At 42.3% G+C, this 16736-nt stretch overlaps 1 protein-coding gene across 3 annotated transcripts in view; it reads left to right on the top strand.

The window, feature by feature from the left end:
• PRDM4 (PR/SET domain 4) overlaps positions 1–10874 on the top strand; it is a 29538-nt gene extending 18664 nt beyond the window's left edge. For 2 of the 3 annotated variants that reach the window (XM_047741651.1, XM_047741654.1), the window contains 3 exons: positions 437–751; positions 2316–2484; positions 9157–10874. In XM_047741651.1, coding sequence (XP_047597607.1) covers positions 437–751; positions 2316–2484; positions 9157–9469 — 797 coding nt within the window. In that variant the 3' untranslated portion in view covers positions 9470–10874. The remainder of the gene's footprint in view (positions 1–436; positions 752–2315; positions 2485–9156) is intronic. The other variant, XM_047741653.1, reaches the window with a different exon arrangement.
• Positions 10875–16736: the final 5862 nt, after the last annotated feature.

The raw sequence follows: 16736 nt of genomic DNA, 5'->3' as shown, positions 1-16736 counted from the left end.
AAAGGAACTTCTGTGTTGAGATTTCCATGTGGGTATTTGAAGTTCCTGAGGCTGCTCTTTTGAGGCCAGTACCATTGTAACTTAAGTTCGTAAGGAAAAGAAGGTCCTTTAACTGATTTAACCGTCATAGTCTTTTTCTTTGCACTGTGTCATGATGACAAGCAATGTTTTATTAGAGTTTATACTACAAAAATGAAAGTTTTTTTGCCTAGGAAAGATGTATTATAATCCGCTATGTACAAGTGCTTCCTTTGTGCCCAGCACGCTATATGAGATGCTGGGAATAGAGTATTAAACAAGACATTCCAGTTTTACAAGTAGTGGGCAAGATGGAAATTTTGGTAGAATGGAGAATTGTAAGCAATATTATTAATATCAAGAACGAGTTTTAAAATTTAAGTATGAGGAGACATTTGAGTAATTTTTTTTTTTGAAGGTGTTCCCGAACACCCAGATGTGCACCTCTGTAACTGTGGCAAGGAGTGCAATTCCTATACAGAGTTCAAAGCTCACCTTACCAGCCACATCCATAACCATCTTCATAGCCAGGGCCACAGCAGCAGCCATGGGCCAAGCCACAGCAAAGAAAGGAAGTGGAAGTGCTCAATGTGCCCCCAGGCTTTTATCTCTCCTTCCAAACTTCATGTCCACTTTATGGGTCACATGGGTATGAAGCCCCACAAGTGTGATTTCTGTAGCAAGGCTTTTAGTGATCCCAGCAACCTGCGGACTCACCTCAAGATACACACAGGTAAGTTATATTAGACCATCAAAATGGAATTTCGCAACAATTAGAAATTGGGGTAGTAAATTGCAGCTAGCTAGTCTTGTAGGTGTAGTTAACATGTAAGAGTGCGGCTGACAGCAGGACTTCATTGGGTGATAAATCTTGGTGGGATAATTGTGCTTCCTCAGTGTTAGCTCGCATTATTACGATGTTTCACCTTCCAAGTGCCCCCACTATAGTTTGAAGGTGACTGGGAAAATGGATTTCATCAGGAATTTGATACGTGTGTTTGGACTGAAAGCAAAGGAAATTCTGTAGAAACGCTCTGAGCCTTGCATAGACCTTATTCCTAGTCAGTGGCCAGAGCCAGTTTTTTTTCCTGTGAATATGGTCCAGTCAACACTGCCAAATTTTGTATTTTGAGTTTCCATTCACTAAACTCCATGTAAACCAACCCCTTTCTTTTAGCACATATTTTTTAAATGCGACAAAATAACCGATGACATCTTGGTTTTCTTGGCTGGGTCATTGGTTCCCCAAATCTTTGAAAGTAAAATTCTGCCTTGTCCTTTTGCATTTAAGACTGTGTGGTCACGATGGAGACTGTGTGGTCATGATGGAGACTATATGACCCACAAAGCTTCAGATACAGACTAGACTTTACAAAAGGTTGGCCAATCCCTGACCTATGGTAATCTTATTTCTGCATTCTTTTTTTTTTTTTTTTTTTAGATTTTATTTATTTATTTGAGAGAGAGACAGTGAGAGAGAGCATGAGCAAGGAGAAGGTCAGAGGGAGAAGCAGACTCCCCATGGAGCTGGGAGCCCGATGCGGGACTTGATCCTGGGACTCCGGGATCATGACCTGAACCCGAAGGCAGTCCAACCAACTGAGCCATGCAGGCGTCCCTTTTTTTTTTTTTTTTTTTTTTGTAAGATTTTATTTATTTGACAGAGATCACACATAGGTAGAGAGGCAGGCAAAGAGAGAGAGGAGGAGGAGGAAACAGGCTCCCCGCTGAGCAGAGAGCCCGATGCAGGGCTTGATCCCAGAACCCCGGGACCTTGACCTGAGCCAAAGGCAGAGGCTTTAACCCACTGAGCCACCCAGGCGCCCCTTAATTCTGCATTCTTAGAAGGATTTTATTTCACCTCTAGTTTATAAGGTCATATGTTTTAATAAAGAAAACTGTAGGTTGTAAAAGCATGTTTGTCTATTCACAGATGTTAGAATTCATGAGGTTTTTTAAACATCATTGGGTTAGGTTGGTTGCTAGGATTATAAGTAATTTCTTCCCAGATTTCATATGTGTCAGCTATAAACAGTAAAAAAAAAAATACGTATAATTGTCAGGTAAGTGGTCCTAGAAGGAGGTCAGATTTATTAGCTTCACTGGCCTTTGTTACAGAATATAAATTCATTTTCTCTGACTGGTTCTAGGTAGATAGCCCTAGAGAGTGATGTTCCAGTTATCAGTTCTGTTTCATTCCTGCCTCTGCCACATACCCATACTTGTGTCTGTCTGTCTGTCTGGAGAATGCTAGTGATTGTTTTATTCACAGCATGACAATTTGGGCTAATGTGCAGGTCAGAAGAACTACAGATGTACTTTGTGTGACAAGTCTTTCACCCAGAAGGCTCACCTAGAGTCCCACATGGTTATCCACACGGGTGAGAAGAATCTCAAGTGTGATTACTGTGACAAGTTGTTTATGCGGAGACAGGACCTCAAACAGCATGTGCTCATCCACACGCAGTAAGTTACCCCACAGCACACATGCTCCTTAGGTGGTGCATTTGAGTTCTTGCAAGTGCTGACTCATTGTCTCCTACCTTGGTAGCTGCTTCCTGTGTTCACATAGTCAAACGAAGGTTAGAAATCTAAGTTTTTGGGTTTAACCTGGAAGATTTCACTTGTTTGCTTTATTTTTCTTATTTTCTCCTCTATTTATTTACTTTTTTCAACACATAATCTCATTAAACAAATATTTTTTAAGTACCTCCTCGATGCCCACCATTATGCCAAGTGGTGAAAATACAGAGATGAAAGACACAGACTTTGTCTTTAAAGAGCTCAGAGTCCACTAAGAGAGCCAAAACAGTAGAACACTACCATACCATGTTGCAGTTAGAGTAAGCATCAGATCCCGAGAGGCTGTGAAAGAGGGTCACAGACCCGGCCAGGGTGTCCTGGAAAAGCTTCCTGGTAGTCTGAGCTAAGTATTAAGATAAGTTAAAATTATTCACAGAGGCAAAGAAGGGTAAAAGGGTGGGAATATCTAGACATATTTAGAAACCCAGATACAAGAAGGACTGTGGAACGCAAGTAGTTCTTTATAGTTAGAGCGTATTGTACATATGAGAATGATAGAGAAGCAGCAGTGAAGTTATGAACCTTTTATCCAACTAGGAAAATTAAATTTCTTTCTGGAAATAATGGGGAGCCACTGAAGGGTTTTACCTCCCCATGTAGCAGGCACTGTGCTGGGTGTGTGTTTTAATTATAGTAAAAAAAAACAAAACAAAACAAAACCACGTAATATAGAAGTTACCATCTTAACCATTTTAAAATTTTATTTATTTATTTATTTATTTTAGCTAGGGGTGGAGGGTTAGATGGGGGAGGGGCAAAGAGAGATTCTCAAGCAGGCCCCATGAGCAACCCAGGACTCCATCTCACAACCCTAGGATCATGACCTAAGATGAAATCAAGAGTCGGATGCTTAAAATGACACAGCCACCCAGGAGCCTCACCGTCTTAACCATTTTTAAGTATACTGTTCAGTAATGTTAAGTGTGTTCACACTCCTGTATAAACGTTGAAGGACTTTAAGAAAAGGATGTCATAGTGAGATGTCCATTTTGTAAAGATTACTCTGGCAATAGGACAGGATGATTGAAGGAGAAGGTCAAATATTGCTCAACCCATTAAGACTTCATTGCATGAATCCAAGTGTAATTAAATGTCGGGTTGTGTTAGTTACGGTAGTGGTAAAGAGAAAAGAATAGATTTTGTGGCCCTGAGCCTTTAGCAAATGTTGGAAGAGGGAGAAGACATTAGTTTGTATTATGGAGGTACTGTTTAGAAAGTCATGTTCAATGGAAACGTGATATATTTTTTTTTTTTTCCAAAGATTTTTAAACATGTATTTGAGAGAGAGCACATAAGCAGGGGGAGCGGTAAAGGGAGAGGGAGAAGAGGGTCCCTGCTGAGCAGAGAGCCTGACATGGGGCTTGATCCCAGGACCCTGAGATCACGACTTGAGCCAAAAGATGCTTAACTGACTGAGCCACGCAGGCATCCCAAGACTTGATATTCTTTTTCTGAGGTTTAGTTAGCTACTTTGCTTTCATATTTGCTCTTTTGTCTGATTCCTAATCAAATGCAACCTGGGGGGCATCCGACTCTTGGTTTTGACTCAGATGATATTCTCATGGATGGTGGGATCAAGCCGTACATGGGGCTCTGCACTCAGTGGGGAGTCTGCTTCTCTCTTTCTTGCTCTCCCTCTGCCCCTCCCCCGCTCACATATGCGCCTCTCTTTCTCTCAAATAAATAAATCTTTTAAAAAATGCAACCTGAGATACTAAAATATCAATTAAGTTTGGATCTACATTCATAATTCTCAAAATGACTTTTTTGAAAACTGTTCATGAGGGAGCTCCATTATTAGTGTGAAATTTTAGAAATTAGACACACGAATTATCAAATACTGTATAGAATTATACATCATTAGAGCTGAAAGAGATCTCTGGGATCATTTAGTCCAGCTGCTTATGTTAGTCAGCTTGAGCTCCCACAACAGAATACCTTCTGGAGACTGGAAATCCAAAATCAGGGTGCTAGTGTGGTTGGATTCTCACGAGAGCCTTCTTCCTGGCTTGTAGATAGCTATCTTCCTGCTGGGTCCCCACATGGGAGAGAGCAGATGAGCTTTGGTCTGTCTGCCTTTTCTTCTGACACTTACCCCAACATGGGGGGTCCAGTCTTCATGACCTCATCTAAATCTAATTACCTCCCATAGTTTCCACCTCCAGACACCATAACATTGTGGTTTAGGTCTGCAGCATAAGAATTTACTGGGGGATGGGGCACACAAGCATTCAGCCCATAGCACTGCTCATAATAATACTTGGAAGATGTGAAAAACATTTGGTGCCAGGGCCCTGCCTCCAGGGATTCTAATTTAGTTGGTTAGGGATAGACCCCTGGCCGTGTAATTTTTAAAGCCTCTCCAAGCGACTCTGATGTCCAGCCAGTGTTGAGAGCTACTGAGTTCATCCAGATGAAAGGCTTATTTCCACAGTGTCTCTGGCAAGTAGTACTGTGGTTTCTTCTAGAATACCACACAACTGATTTATTTAGTTTTGAGCAAAAGTTTTTTGAATCCGCTTATGTCAGCCTCTATCCATTTACTCTACACATGTCTCTGGAATGATACATGTAGGTTTAGTATCTCTTTAAACTCACAGACTTTAGTACTTAATGATTGCTGTCATGTTCCCTTTAAACCCTCTTTTCATCAGGCTTAAAGTCCTAATTTCTGCAGCTTTCCCTCTTATCACCTGGTTTCAGATTTGGTACCCAGAAGTAAAGACAATATCCTGGATATGATCTGTGCTTATTAATAAATGGAATTATTTTCTTCCTTGATTTTGACTTTCTCTTCTTTTAGGTGATGCCTAAATTTTCACTTGCTTTTTCTGTAGCCATTTCATAGCATAATGCAATATAAATTATCTTGAGGTTAGTGGTGTAACTGTTTCTCCATTGGGTTTGAGAATTGGCTTAATCAGGTATTTACCAATGAAAACAATTTTCTTTAAGTGTGGATCCGCACTCTTTGTCACAATGGCAAAACATAATAACCCTCTTTGCCAAACTCCCATGGGATACAAAATTTTTAGGTCATCAGAGCTTTAACCTAGTGTGTAAGTCATTCATAATTAAGAAGCACTACTCAAAATATTTTTTTAAAGATTTATTTATTTTAGAAAAGCAGAGAGAGAGAGAGCGCATGTGTGCGCACATGATAGGGGAGGGACAGAGAGAGAGAGGAGAGAATCTCAAGCAGACTCCCTGCTGAACGTGGAGCCTCATGCAGGGCTTGATCCCATGACCATGAGAGCTGAGCCAAAATCAAGAGTCGGATGCTTAAGCAACTGAGCCACCCAGGTGCCCCCACTCAAAATGTTTTTTGTTTTGTTTTTTTAAAGATTTTATTTATTTGTCTGAGAGAGATCACAAGTAGATGGAGAGGCAGGCAGAGAGAGAGAAAGAGAGAGGGAAGCAGGCTCCCTGCTGAGCAGAGAGCCCGACGCGGGACTCGATCCCAGGACCCTGAGATCATGACCTGAGCTGAAGGCAGCGGCTTAACCCACTGAGCCACCCAGGCGCCCCTCAAAATGTTTTTGAATGAGACTATAAATTTTCCTGTGGAGATCTCTGGTAAAATTTTCAGATGTTTGCATTTTTTACCTTTAGACATTTCAAAATGGATATAGCAGTATTGAAATTCATTTTGTTTATCTGCTTAGGAAAAAACTTAGCTACAGCCCTAAAGCAAGTGCAGGAGGAGTTCCTCTCCCACAGTTTGAGGGGAGTGCGAAGCATGTGGCAGAGACTGACTTGGCCCTTTCCCTCAGAAAGAACAACTTGAGAGCCCAAGCAGGGATGCTTACTACTGGTCATCTCTGTAGTCCCATGGCTTTTTAGATACCATCTTTACAATTTATATCCCCAGCCTTATATATCTAACCATCCACTCAGCATCTCTCAGTTTTGGATGTCCACTAAGGCAACTCAAACCTGGTATGTCCAAAACTCAGCTCTTATTATTACCCCCACAAACTTGGTTTTCCCCCATTGATCATCAGCTCAGGAAATGGTGCCCCCCGTTCATCCCAGTGGCTTAAGCCAAACACCTCAGAGCTATCTTTAACTCAGTCTTCCATTCTCCATTCAGCTTTTTCTAGTCAAAACCACCAGCATCTTTTGTTTGGATCAGCTCAGTAGTTTTCCAGCCGGCCGATCTGCTCCTGGTCTTTCTGCTTCTGTTCTACCCAGACATGCATATACAGGCGCTGTATTCTGTCATAATAACTGGAGTGATTCATTTAAAACATAACTCAGACTGTGTTGTCTCTGCTCATAATTCCCCCGCAGCTTCCCATCATACTTGGGTTAGAAAGTGTGAAAGTCCCTTCATGATGTAGTGGTATGAGACTGCCTCTCCCACTTCATCTTTACTTACTTTTCTACTCATGTTCTGCTTTAGTCACATTGCTCCCCCGCCCCTGCCAACCCTTGATGAGACTCTGGCATACTAAACACACTTCAGGCTCGGAGCTTGTCTGCCTACCCCACTTCATTCAGGTTATTGCTCAAAAATGTTGTCATCTCAGAATGGCCTTCCTTGACTATCTTTTTTTTTTTTTTAATTATTTTTATTAACATATAATGTATTATTTGCCCCAGAGGTACAGGTCTGTGAATCATCAGGCTTAAAACATTACATAGCACTCACCATAGCACTTACCCTCTCCCTACCTCCTCACCCCCCAGCAACCCTCAGTTTGTTTTGTGAAATTAAGAGTCTCTTATGGTTTGTCTCCCTCTCAATCCCATCTTGTTTCATTTTTTCCTTCCCTCTTCCTTGACTATCTTATCTAAAATAGAACTCCATCACTCTTACCTGGGGTTTGTTGTTTTTTTTTATTCCCCCATAGTAGTTTTTACTGTTTGATACGATGTTACGTATTTTTTGTTTATGGTGTAACTCCTCCATTAGAACATAAGGTCCGAGAAAGCAGGGGCTTAGTTTTCCACATCCCGCAACTCTGCAGAATTCCTCAGTGCCCTCTCCTGCTGGGAGAAGTTGGTAGAAATGGTAAGGAGGCCAGACTTAGAACTTCTCACTGCGCCCTACCACTTCTTCAAGGATTTTGACCTTTTTGTCTGTTTTGTGTATTGAGCCTGTAAGATGTAGGGTTCAGGGGCGCCTGGGTGGCTCAGTGGGTTAAAGCCGCTGCCTTCAGCTTAGGTCATGATCCCAGGGTCCTGGGATTGAGCCCCGCATTGGGCTCTCTGCTCAGCAGGGAGCCTGCTTCCCTTCCTCTCTCTCTGCCTGCCGCTCTACCTACTTGTGATCTCTGTCTGTCAAATTTAAAAAATCTTTAAAAAAAATAAATAAAAATTAAAAAAAAAAAAGATGTAGGGTTCAGCTGCTCAAAAAAAGAGTTACAGAATTCCTGGTCTACATGATGTCTTGGGTTTTTTTTTTCCAGCTGTAAGATGTCTTAGCCAGGGTTACTCCAGCCTTGACACAACTGACATTTTGAGCTGGGTAATTTTTTGTTAAATGGGATGCCATTAGCACCATAGTGAGATCCCATTATGTATTGGGCAGTTGTCAAAAATGTTCAAATTTGAATCTTCCAGTTGAGAACGTGGGGCAGCAGGAACTCCTAAGTGGCTGTTGATGGGCATAAATGTATTAATACTGCCTCATTAGAGGGGCACCTGGCTGGTTCAGTAGGTAGAGCATGCAGCTCTTGATCTTGGGGTTGTGAGTTCAAGCCCCATGTTAGGGGTAGAGATTACTTCAAAATAAAATCTTTTTTTTTTTTTTTTTAGATTTTATTTATTTATTTGACAGAGATCACAATTAGAGAGGCAGGTGGAGGCCGGGTGGGGAAGCAGGCTCCCCGCTGAGCAGAGAGCCCAAACGATGCAGGACTCAATCCCAGGACCCTGGGATCATGACCCGAGCTGAAGGCAGAAGCTTTAACCCACTGAGCCACCCAGGCGCCACTTCAAAATAAAATCTTAAGGAGAAATACTGCCATATTGGAAAACAGTTTGATATTATCCAATAAAGTTGAAGATGTGCATATCTTTTGATCTAATTATACCGTCCCTGAGTATGTGCCCTAAAGAAACTTATGCATATGCAGACCAATGTACAAATTATAGAAATATTCATAGTGGTCTTTCCTGTGATGATACATAATTGGAAAGCACCAAAATATCCATAAACAAAAGACAAATCCGGTACCACAGATAAGTTGTGGTGTATTTGTAAGTCATATACACAGCACTGGAAGGGAGCAAACTGCTGGTACTTGCAGCAACTTGAATTGATTTCGTCACATCAGACACAAAGGAGATATATACAGTGTGATCCCAAACAGGCAAAATCAAATACTAGACTCAGGTCTTGATCTTACGGTCATGAGTTCAAGCTCTGGTGTTGGGCTCCATGCTGGGCATGGAGCCTACTTTAAAAAAAGGGAGCAGGGGCATGATCTGATTTTAGAATGGCAGAGCTCTTCTGACAAAGACCTGAGGAGGTTATGAAGAATAAATGTATGCCTTACTTGTCATTTGTAACCCCAAAACAAATGTTTTCTCTCGTGTTCCTCGTAGAGAACGCCAGATCAAGTGTCCTAAGTGTGATAAGCTGTTCTTGAGAACAAATCACTTGAAGAAACATCTCAATTCTCACGAGGGAAAACGGGATTATGTCTGTGAAAAATGTACAAAGGCTTATCTTACCAAATATCATCTCACCCGCCACCTGAAAACCTGCAAAGGTCCCACCTCCAGTTCATCAGCACAAGAAGAGGAGGAAGATGATGACTCAGAGGAGGAAGAACTAGCGGACTCCGTGGGGACAGAAGACTGTCGGATCAACAGTGCCGTGTATTCAGCAGATGACTCTCTCTCGGCACATAAGTAAAAAGCCAACAGTTTCGGATGGAAAATGCAAAAGGGAAAAACATGCAACCAGTTATCCAGTACAGTGGTTTTTATATAAAATGGTTTCTGATTTTCTTCCAGCCAACAGTCAAAGCAGACTGGGAATGGATAAAGCACTTACAGAAGAGTATCCTAATGAAAACACTTTAGAACAGATTGGGAAAAGAGAGCAGGGTAAACTATTTTTAAGTGATGTATGGGGAAGAAAGCGCCAGCTTCTGGAGTCCGTTCCTTATTTTCATGATAAACTAGGTGACGCATTTTATACCTGAGTCAAAGCTGTCCTCCGCCCAAACAAATCAAATTTATTTGAAATTCTTCCCGTTGTTCCTTTTTCTTCCCGGCCCTGTGATGGTAGTAGCACTCTAAACTTGGTCCCTGCCTCACTGTCATCCTGATTGCTGATTGTGGTTCTGGTGTTGTGTTTTATGTAGACTGTCGTGACTTAAGTCATCCCGGAAGGAATTGGAACACAGCAGTGTAAGCTTATTGCTTTGACTTAAGCTGACAAGTTTAAAGTACCACCTGCCTTAGTCTCTCTTGGCTACTTGGGAGTTTAGGGTAGGTCTTCCCAGAATTTCAGCAGATGCCTCAAGGGCAAATACAAAAGAACCAGCCAGGCAACAGGCAATGGTGGAGAAAAGAAAAGGAGAGACATCTGGGCCACTGTCCAAAAAAACTAGCTTTGATGGAAGCCAGTTTGAGACACCTGTCATTGTTCCTTAGAGATCTTTGTAGGTTTAGACATGTCTCTCTCTCTCTCTCTCCAGTAAAGCTTCTAGCCTCTAGACAAAGGGGAGCTGGAGGTGTAGTGAGTCAAATAATGCCTGTTGGATTATCTCCTGACAACAAGCACATGTGGACTCAGCTGGCAAAGTGGTACCTCGGACTGTGGAAAGAAGGAGGAAATGATTTTTTTTATCTGGCTTATCCTACGAGAAAGAACAAGACACCATTAAGATGCTGCCAACTCGGAATGACGAAGGATTTCGGACATCAGTGCATTTGCAAGTTTAGGCCTCGGTTGTCTGTGGCGAAGGATCTCATCAGTTAAGCATGGTGGGTGTTAACAGATTTCGAAGGTATGGAAGGCTCGATGGTCACCACATGGGTGTGTGTTCAGGGTCCCAGTGTAGTTAATTAATCCATCCATCTGGTCTTTCACTTGATCTCACACATATATCCTGCTTTCAGCAAGAAGCAAACACAGCGTTGAGATGACAGTGGATGGAACAGCTTCTGCTCTAAAGGGCAGCCTCTGGGCTGGAGTAGAGCGGACTCTGGTGGGACGGTTTTGCTGCTAATGTATTTATGGAATGAATGTATTTCATTCAAATCTGTATTCCTCTAGGAAGGATTAAAATAAAAACCTTTTTTAAAATACAGGCTTCTCTGGTAATCTCATTTTGTGGAAGAAGAAGAATGAGTCATTTAGGGAAAAATTCGGTATAGCTTGGTTTTTCTACAGTTGGAAGTGGAGAAAGTATTTTCTAAGTAGCATAACTTTGGGATAATATTGTATTTCTGCATAACGGTGGCTAAATGAACTATGCTTTCTCTGTTTCCCATTCTCATGTCCAGCCTTCGTCCTCCCTAAGGGAGTGCCTTTACTGCCTTCTTGGAGAACTTGGGTGGGTGTACAGTTGAGGAACTGGGCGAGGTGGTGGTGGTTAGAGCTGGCTGCTGATACTGGGTCATGAAGCCTCTGTCAGATAGTGCTGGTGGGACTGGGGCAGCTCCGGACAGCCTTTTGCCAAAGGCATCCTGATGGCAGGCCACCTCTGTTTCCGGGAAACTTGGTGCTGAACTACCAGCTCCTGCTCTCCATCCATCTCACTAGCTCATGCCGGGTTAAATGCCTTCATTTCCCAGCACTGGTTGAGATGCTGTCCACGATTGTTAGCCTGATAGGAAAACAGGAAGCCTGGGAAGTGGTTTGAGAATGTAGCTGTTGCTTATTTACAACTATCCTTTCCATGTTTTCCCTCTTAGACTTATATGGCACATTCTAAGTCATTCCCAGGAAATAAACCAATTGGTAACTGCACTTTTGCCAAGGGTTTACTCAGCCATCTGTTACTGTTGCCGGTGGCCTGTCTGCTGCTGCTGTTGGGGTCAGTCTGTTGTTGGGTAATGGTCACACTGAGAGGCAGGACAGGAGTTGTGGGCTCCGGAGCCCTGCCGAATGTCTGCGCTCTGGGCTTTGCTGCATGATGGTTTGTATCCTTAGCCAAGTTTTGGGAACTCTTTATTCCTCTGTTAACTGTAAAAGAGAATAGTAAGTGTTCCCATTTGTAATGCTGTTTGATATTAATACATGTAAAGGGCTACCATAGTGCCCCACATATGGTAAACAGTATTAGCTAATCGTCCAGTTTTAAATTAGCCCAGCATAAATTTCTAGTCTTAAAAAAATTAAAATTAGCCCAGCATAGATTTCTAGTCTGTAGGTGACCCAAGAAGCTCCAGGTTTTACTAATACAAGTAAAAGACTCATGATTTGAGTTTTCAAGGCCAAACCTAGAAGCTAGTTTGCAGTTTTCTTGTAGTTTAGTACATGAGGCTCGGTGTTTCCTTCCTTAAAAGGTGAGTTCATAACCTCTTGTGTGTGCTGAGCTGAGTTCCTCAGCACATCAAAAGGCAAAGAGGTGACAGGAGTTAAGAGTCTCCTTCAGCCTTCTCAGCACGTTGGCCTGTATACGTGCTTGGAGGTAAACCCCTTCAGCTGTGTCCTGAGGAACATGAGCATACCAGAAGCTCTCAGCCTGTCATCAGGTATGTGAACTTGCAGTATCTGATCACCAAAGCTGCATCGTAGGGTCAGACACTCCAAAATCTCCTATCTGCATGTATACAAGTGACTGCTGTCTGTTAGGGGTTGAATTGTGTTACCCCAAGATTCATATATGGAAGTTCTGACCGCTAGTACCTCAGAAGTGTGAGCATATTTGGAGATGATGTCTTCGAAGAAGTGCTTGAGTTAAAAATGAGTTCCTTCATCTGTGTCACTGGTCTGGTAAGGAAACTGTGACACAGGTGAAGATCACTCATCTGTAAAACAAGGAAAGAGGCCTCCAAGGAAACAACTTTCCTGATACCTTGACCTCCAACCTCTGGTCTCCAGAACTGTGAGAAAACAAATTTCTGTTGGTTAAGTCAGCCAGTCTGTGGTACTTTGTTAGGACAGTCCTGGCAAGCTCAACAGTGGCCAGCTGGAGGTGGCATCTTTATGATGATTGCTCAATGAGGAGCAGCTTCCAGAAGCGCGGTGATAATTGTAACCTCAGCTTTGCAAATCCCCGTGAGCAACGTAAATGGCAGGAGCAGTTCACCGTGGTATGTACGGTCACAGATCCTGTGCTTCTGAAAGGGATAGAATCACCTCTCAGCAGTGTTTTTGTTCCTTCATTTTTCTTGCGTATACACACCTGAGAGTCATGAAGTGCCTCCAGACCCATGTAGTCCTGGACAAGGACAAATCTTTCTTCTCAAAAACAGTCTTAAGTACCGGCCCAGTTTAAGGCATTATAGGTGAACAGAAAAAAGGGGTCGGGACTCTAACCCTACCCTCCGGAAACAAAGTCTTGCAGAGACCTGATTGTGTAGCGGGATCACCTAAGGAGCTAAGAGATGTCAGGTGTCCACATCGGCCCCAGGCCTACTGACAAGTCTCCTGGGATCTCTAGGCCCAGCTGATCCTGGAGCCGTCCACGAGCCTTCTGTTGGGAGCCTCAGGAGACAGGGGTACAGACGTCTATCCCTGATGCAAGCCAGACCGTGGTGAGTGTTGCAGGTATAAGTATTATTAAAATCCAGGAGCAAGAGTGGAAAAGTCCTAAGAAGACTAGAAAAGTGGGGTAGACCTGCCTGGATCTAAGTTGTAACAAAGATGGGGCAATGTGTTCGAGCGAGAGGACTAAAAATTTTAGAATACCTGGTTTACCAAATCAATAGCTGCTTTTGGGTTGTTTTTAATTACAGGGATACTGTTTACTTGTGGCAGGCATTGTTCTTCTAAATGCTTTATAGATAACATTTAAGCTGCATAGTTGACCTGTGACCTGTGATTATCCCTACTTGACATCGTAAGAAGCTGACATGCAGAGAGTTAAGTGGCAGACGGTTCCCTGACTAGTTGAGGCGCAGTCTGTGCCTCGCTAGCCAGGCTTTATTGATTCTTCAAGTGGCCCAATTAAATTTGGAATCTCACCATGGCATATATCCATTACACATCTTCAAAGGAAATCACAAAATCTAAGCGATTCCATTGGATAAAGCTTATTTATAGACATGAATTAGGGAGCTCGTGATGAGTATGCTCTAGTTTTTGTGTTCTCTGCTCTGTGGCAGCACGTCCCCGGCCCTTCTGTACTGCTTCGGACTTGCTGAGGCCCAGGCTGGAGAGGGGCTTTGTTTGGGAATGAACATCAAGGTCCATTTACAGCCACAATAGAGCCACAATAAGAGAAAATCACTTAAGGAGGAAGGTAGTGATCATAGGAAAGTTGGTCAATAGACCACTTCCAGCCCTTAGCTGATAACATGGTCTCACGCATTTTTGACACATTTACTTGCACATACATCCTAGAATAATAGTATATTTTAGTTTAATGTCTGTTTAGCCCTTCTAGAGCATTATGAAAGTAGGTTTTATCTCATTTTATAGATGGTGAAAACGAAGTTCAGAAAATTAAGATTTTCTACATTTCCTATCAGTGATCTGCCTGGTAGTACTTGCTGAACTGTACGTATTTCAGGGTGCCTGGGTGGCTCAGTTCAGCATCCGTCTCTTGATCTGAGCACAGGTCATTATCTCAGGGCGGTGAGTTCAAGCTCCACACTGGGTTCTCTTTCATGTTCCTCTGACAATGTGACACCTCATTTCAGGGAGCATCACACTGCTACCTGTAGTAGTTGTGTGTTTGCCCTGGGGTGGGAAATGCATTTTTATAAACAGAGAACACCTTTGTGGGTTATTGTGCTTAATTGGTTTAGAGAACTGGCTCTCAGCTTTGAAAGATGAATTATTCAAAAGCGTGGGAGATGACATCATACTCAATTACGGAATTTTTCAAGATGCCTGACCCAGATATGCTTCAGCGAAACGAATGTGAGCCAGGCTATTTTACATCTGAAATTCCAAAAACCCAAATAGCGTTTCAGTATATACTCTCTTTGGGAAAGGAACACGTTAGACTTCAAGGGTGGTAGGGAGAGAGGTGCACATGTAAGGAAAAGCAATGGCTTGTGACCCAAAGATCCAATTTCAAGCTTCTAAAAAGGAAAAAAGAATGAAAAGGGTATAATGAAAAAGATATGTACGGCATCCTAGTCCTTTCTTACAGCTATGTGGTTAGGACGAAGGACTATATCGGTGTTTTTAGCAGTGTAGATGGAAGAAGTCTGTGTGTCCTCCGGAAGGGCAGTGTTGAGTAAATCATGGCACATCCATAGAAACAACACAATGTGGTCATCAGTCAGGATGAGGTAATCCGTATGTTAACATGGAATTATCTCCAAAACATACGAAGTGAAGAAGCATGTTGTCTGACCTATTACCTATATCTACATAATACGGTAATCCAAATTGTACAAAGAAGATACCATAGATTATCAATTCCCTTTTATACTTTCCTGGGCTATAGAGTCTGGAAAGCTAAAACCTGCTTCCCAGACTCCTTTAGAGCTAAGATTCCAAAAAAACCCCAAAGTTCTCTGATCAGATGCACTTAATACGAGATTTTGATGCAGAACTGAGTTATGTTGGGGGAACAGCAAGGCCCAAGGCATCTATTATATTATTATGCAGGCTTGGATCTTACCAAGGGTGATTTTGGAGCTAATGGCTGTGATGGATGGAGGTTTTCTGATGTGGCAGGAACTTCTCGATTATAAAAACAGCAGCTGTGCCTTGCAATTTCACTTCTGTGATTATGGGTTTGGAAGTCATTCCTGGAATTCAGCCTACAATCCATTTCAGGCCTTTTCAATGATACCATGAGTTTACCATACTGCTTAATAAATTCCTTTTGCTTAAGGAAACAGTTAACAAAACCAAAAGACAAATGACAGAATGGGAGAAGATATTTGCAAATGATATATCAGATAAAGGGCTAGTGTCCAAAATCTATAAAGAACTTAGCAAACTCAACACCCAAAGAACAAATAATCCAATCAAGAAATGGGCAGAGGACATGAACAGACATTTCTGCAAAGAAGACATCCAGATGGCCAACAGACACATGAAAAAGTGCTCCATATCACTCGGCATCAGGAAAATACAAATCAAAACCACCATGAGATATCACCTCACACCAGTCAGAATGGCTAAAATTAACAAGTCAGGAAATGACAGATGCTGGCGAGGATGCGGAGAAAGGGGAACCCTCCTACACTGTTGGTGGGAATGCAAGCTGGTGCAACCACTCTGGAAAACAGCATGGAGGTTCCTCAAAATGTTGAAAATAGAACTACCCTATGACCCAGCAATTGCACTGCTGGGTATTTACCCTAAAGATACAAACGTAGTGATCCGAAGGGGCACGTGCACCCAAATGTTTATAGCAGCAATGTCTACAATAGCCAAACTATGGAAAGAACCTAGATGTCCATCTACAGACGAATGGATAAAGAAGATGTGGTATATATACACAATGGAATACTATGCAGCCATCAAAAGAAATGAAATCTTGCCATTTGCGACGACATGGATGGAACTAGAGGGTATCATGCTTAGCGAAATAAGTCAATCGGAGAAAGACAACTATCATATGATCTCCCTGATATGAGGGAGAGGAGATGCAACATGGGGGGTTAAGGGGGTAGGAGAAGAATAAATGTAACAAGATGGGATTGGGAGGGAGACAAACCATAAGTGACTCTTAATCTCACAAAACAAACTGAGGGTTGAGGGGGGGGAGGGGGGTTGGGAGAGGGGGGGTGGGGTTATGGATATTGGGGAGGGTATGTGCTATGGTGAGTGCTGTGAAGTGTGTAAACCTGGCGATTCACAGACCTGTACCCCTGGGGATAAAAATATATGTTTATAAAAAATAAAATTTAAAAAAAAATAAAAATAAATTCCTTTTGCTTAAACTAGAGCAAGGAGATTCTGTCGTCTGAATATAAATGCTGATCAAGTAATTGATATCAGAAATACTGCAGGAAACAAATCCTCAAGGAAATGTGATCTTAGTTTAGTTATGTGATCTGGCTGGGTTTCAGGGCAGAATGGGACAAAGAATTAT

Source organism: Lutra lutra, chromosome 8 (genome assembly GCF_902655055.1).
Source record: "Lutra lutra chromosome 8, mLutLut1.2, whole genome shotgun sequence".
NCBI classification, from domain to species: Eukaryota; Metazoa; Chordata; class Mammalia; order Carnivora; family Mustelidae; genus Lutra; species Lutra lutra.
The sequence above is the reverse complement of the archived record's forward strand: the minus strand, read 5'-3'. Positions and strand labels throughout refer to the sequence as shown.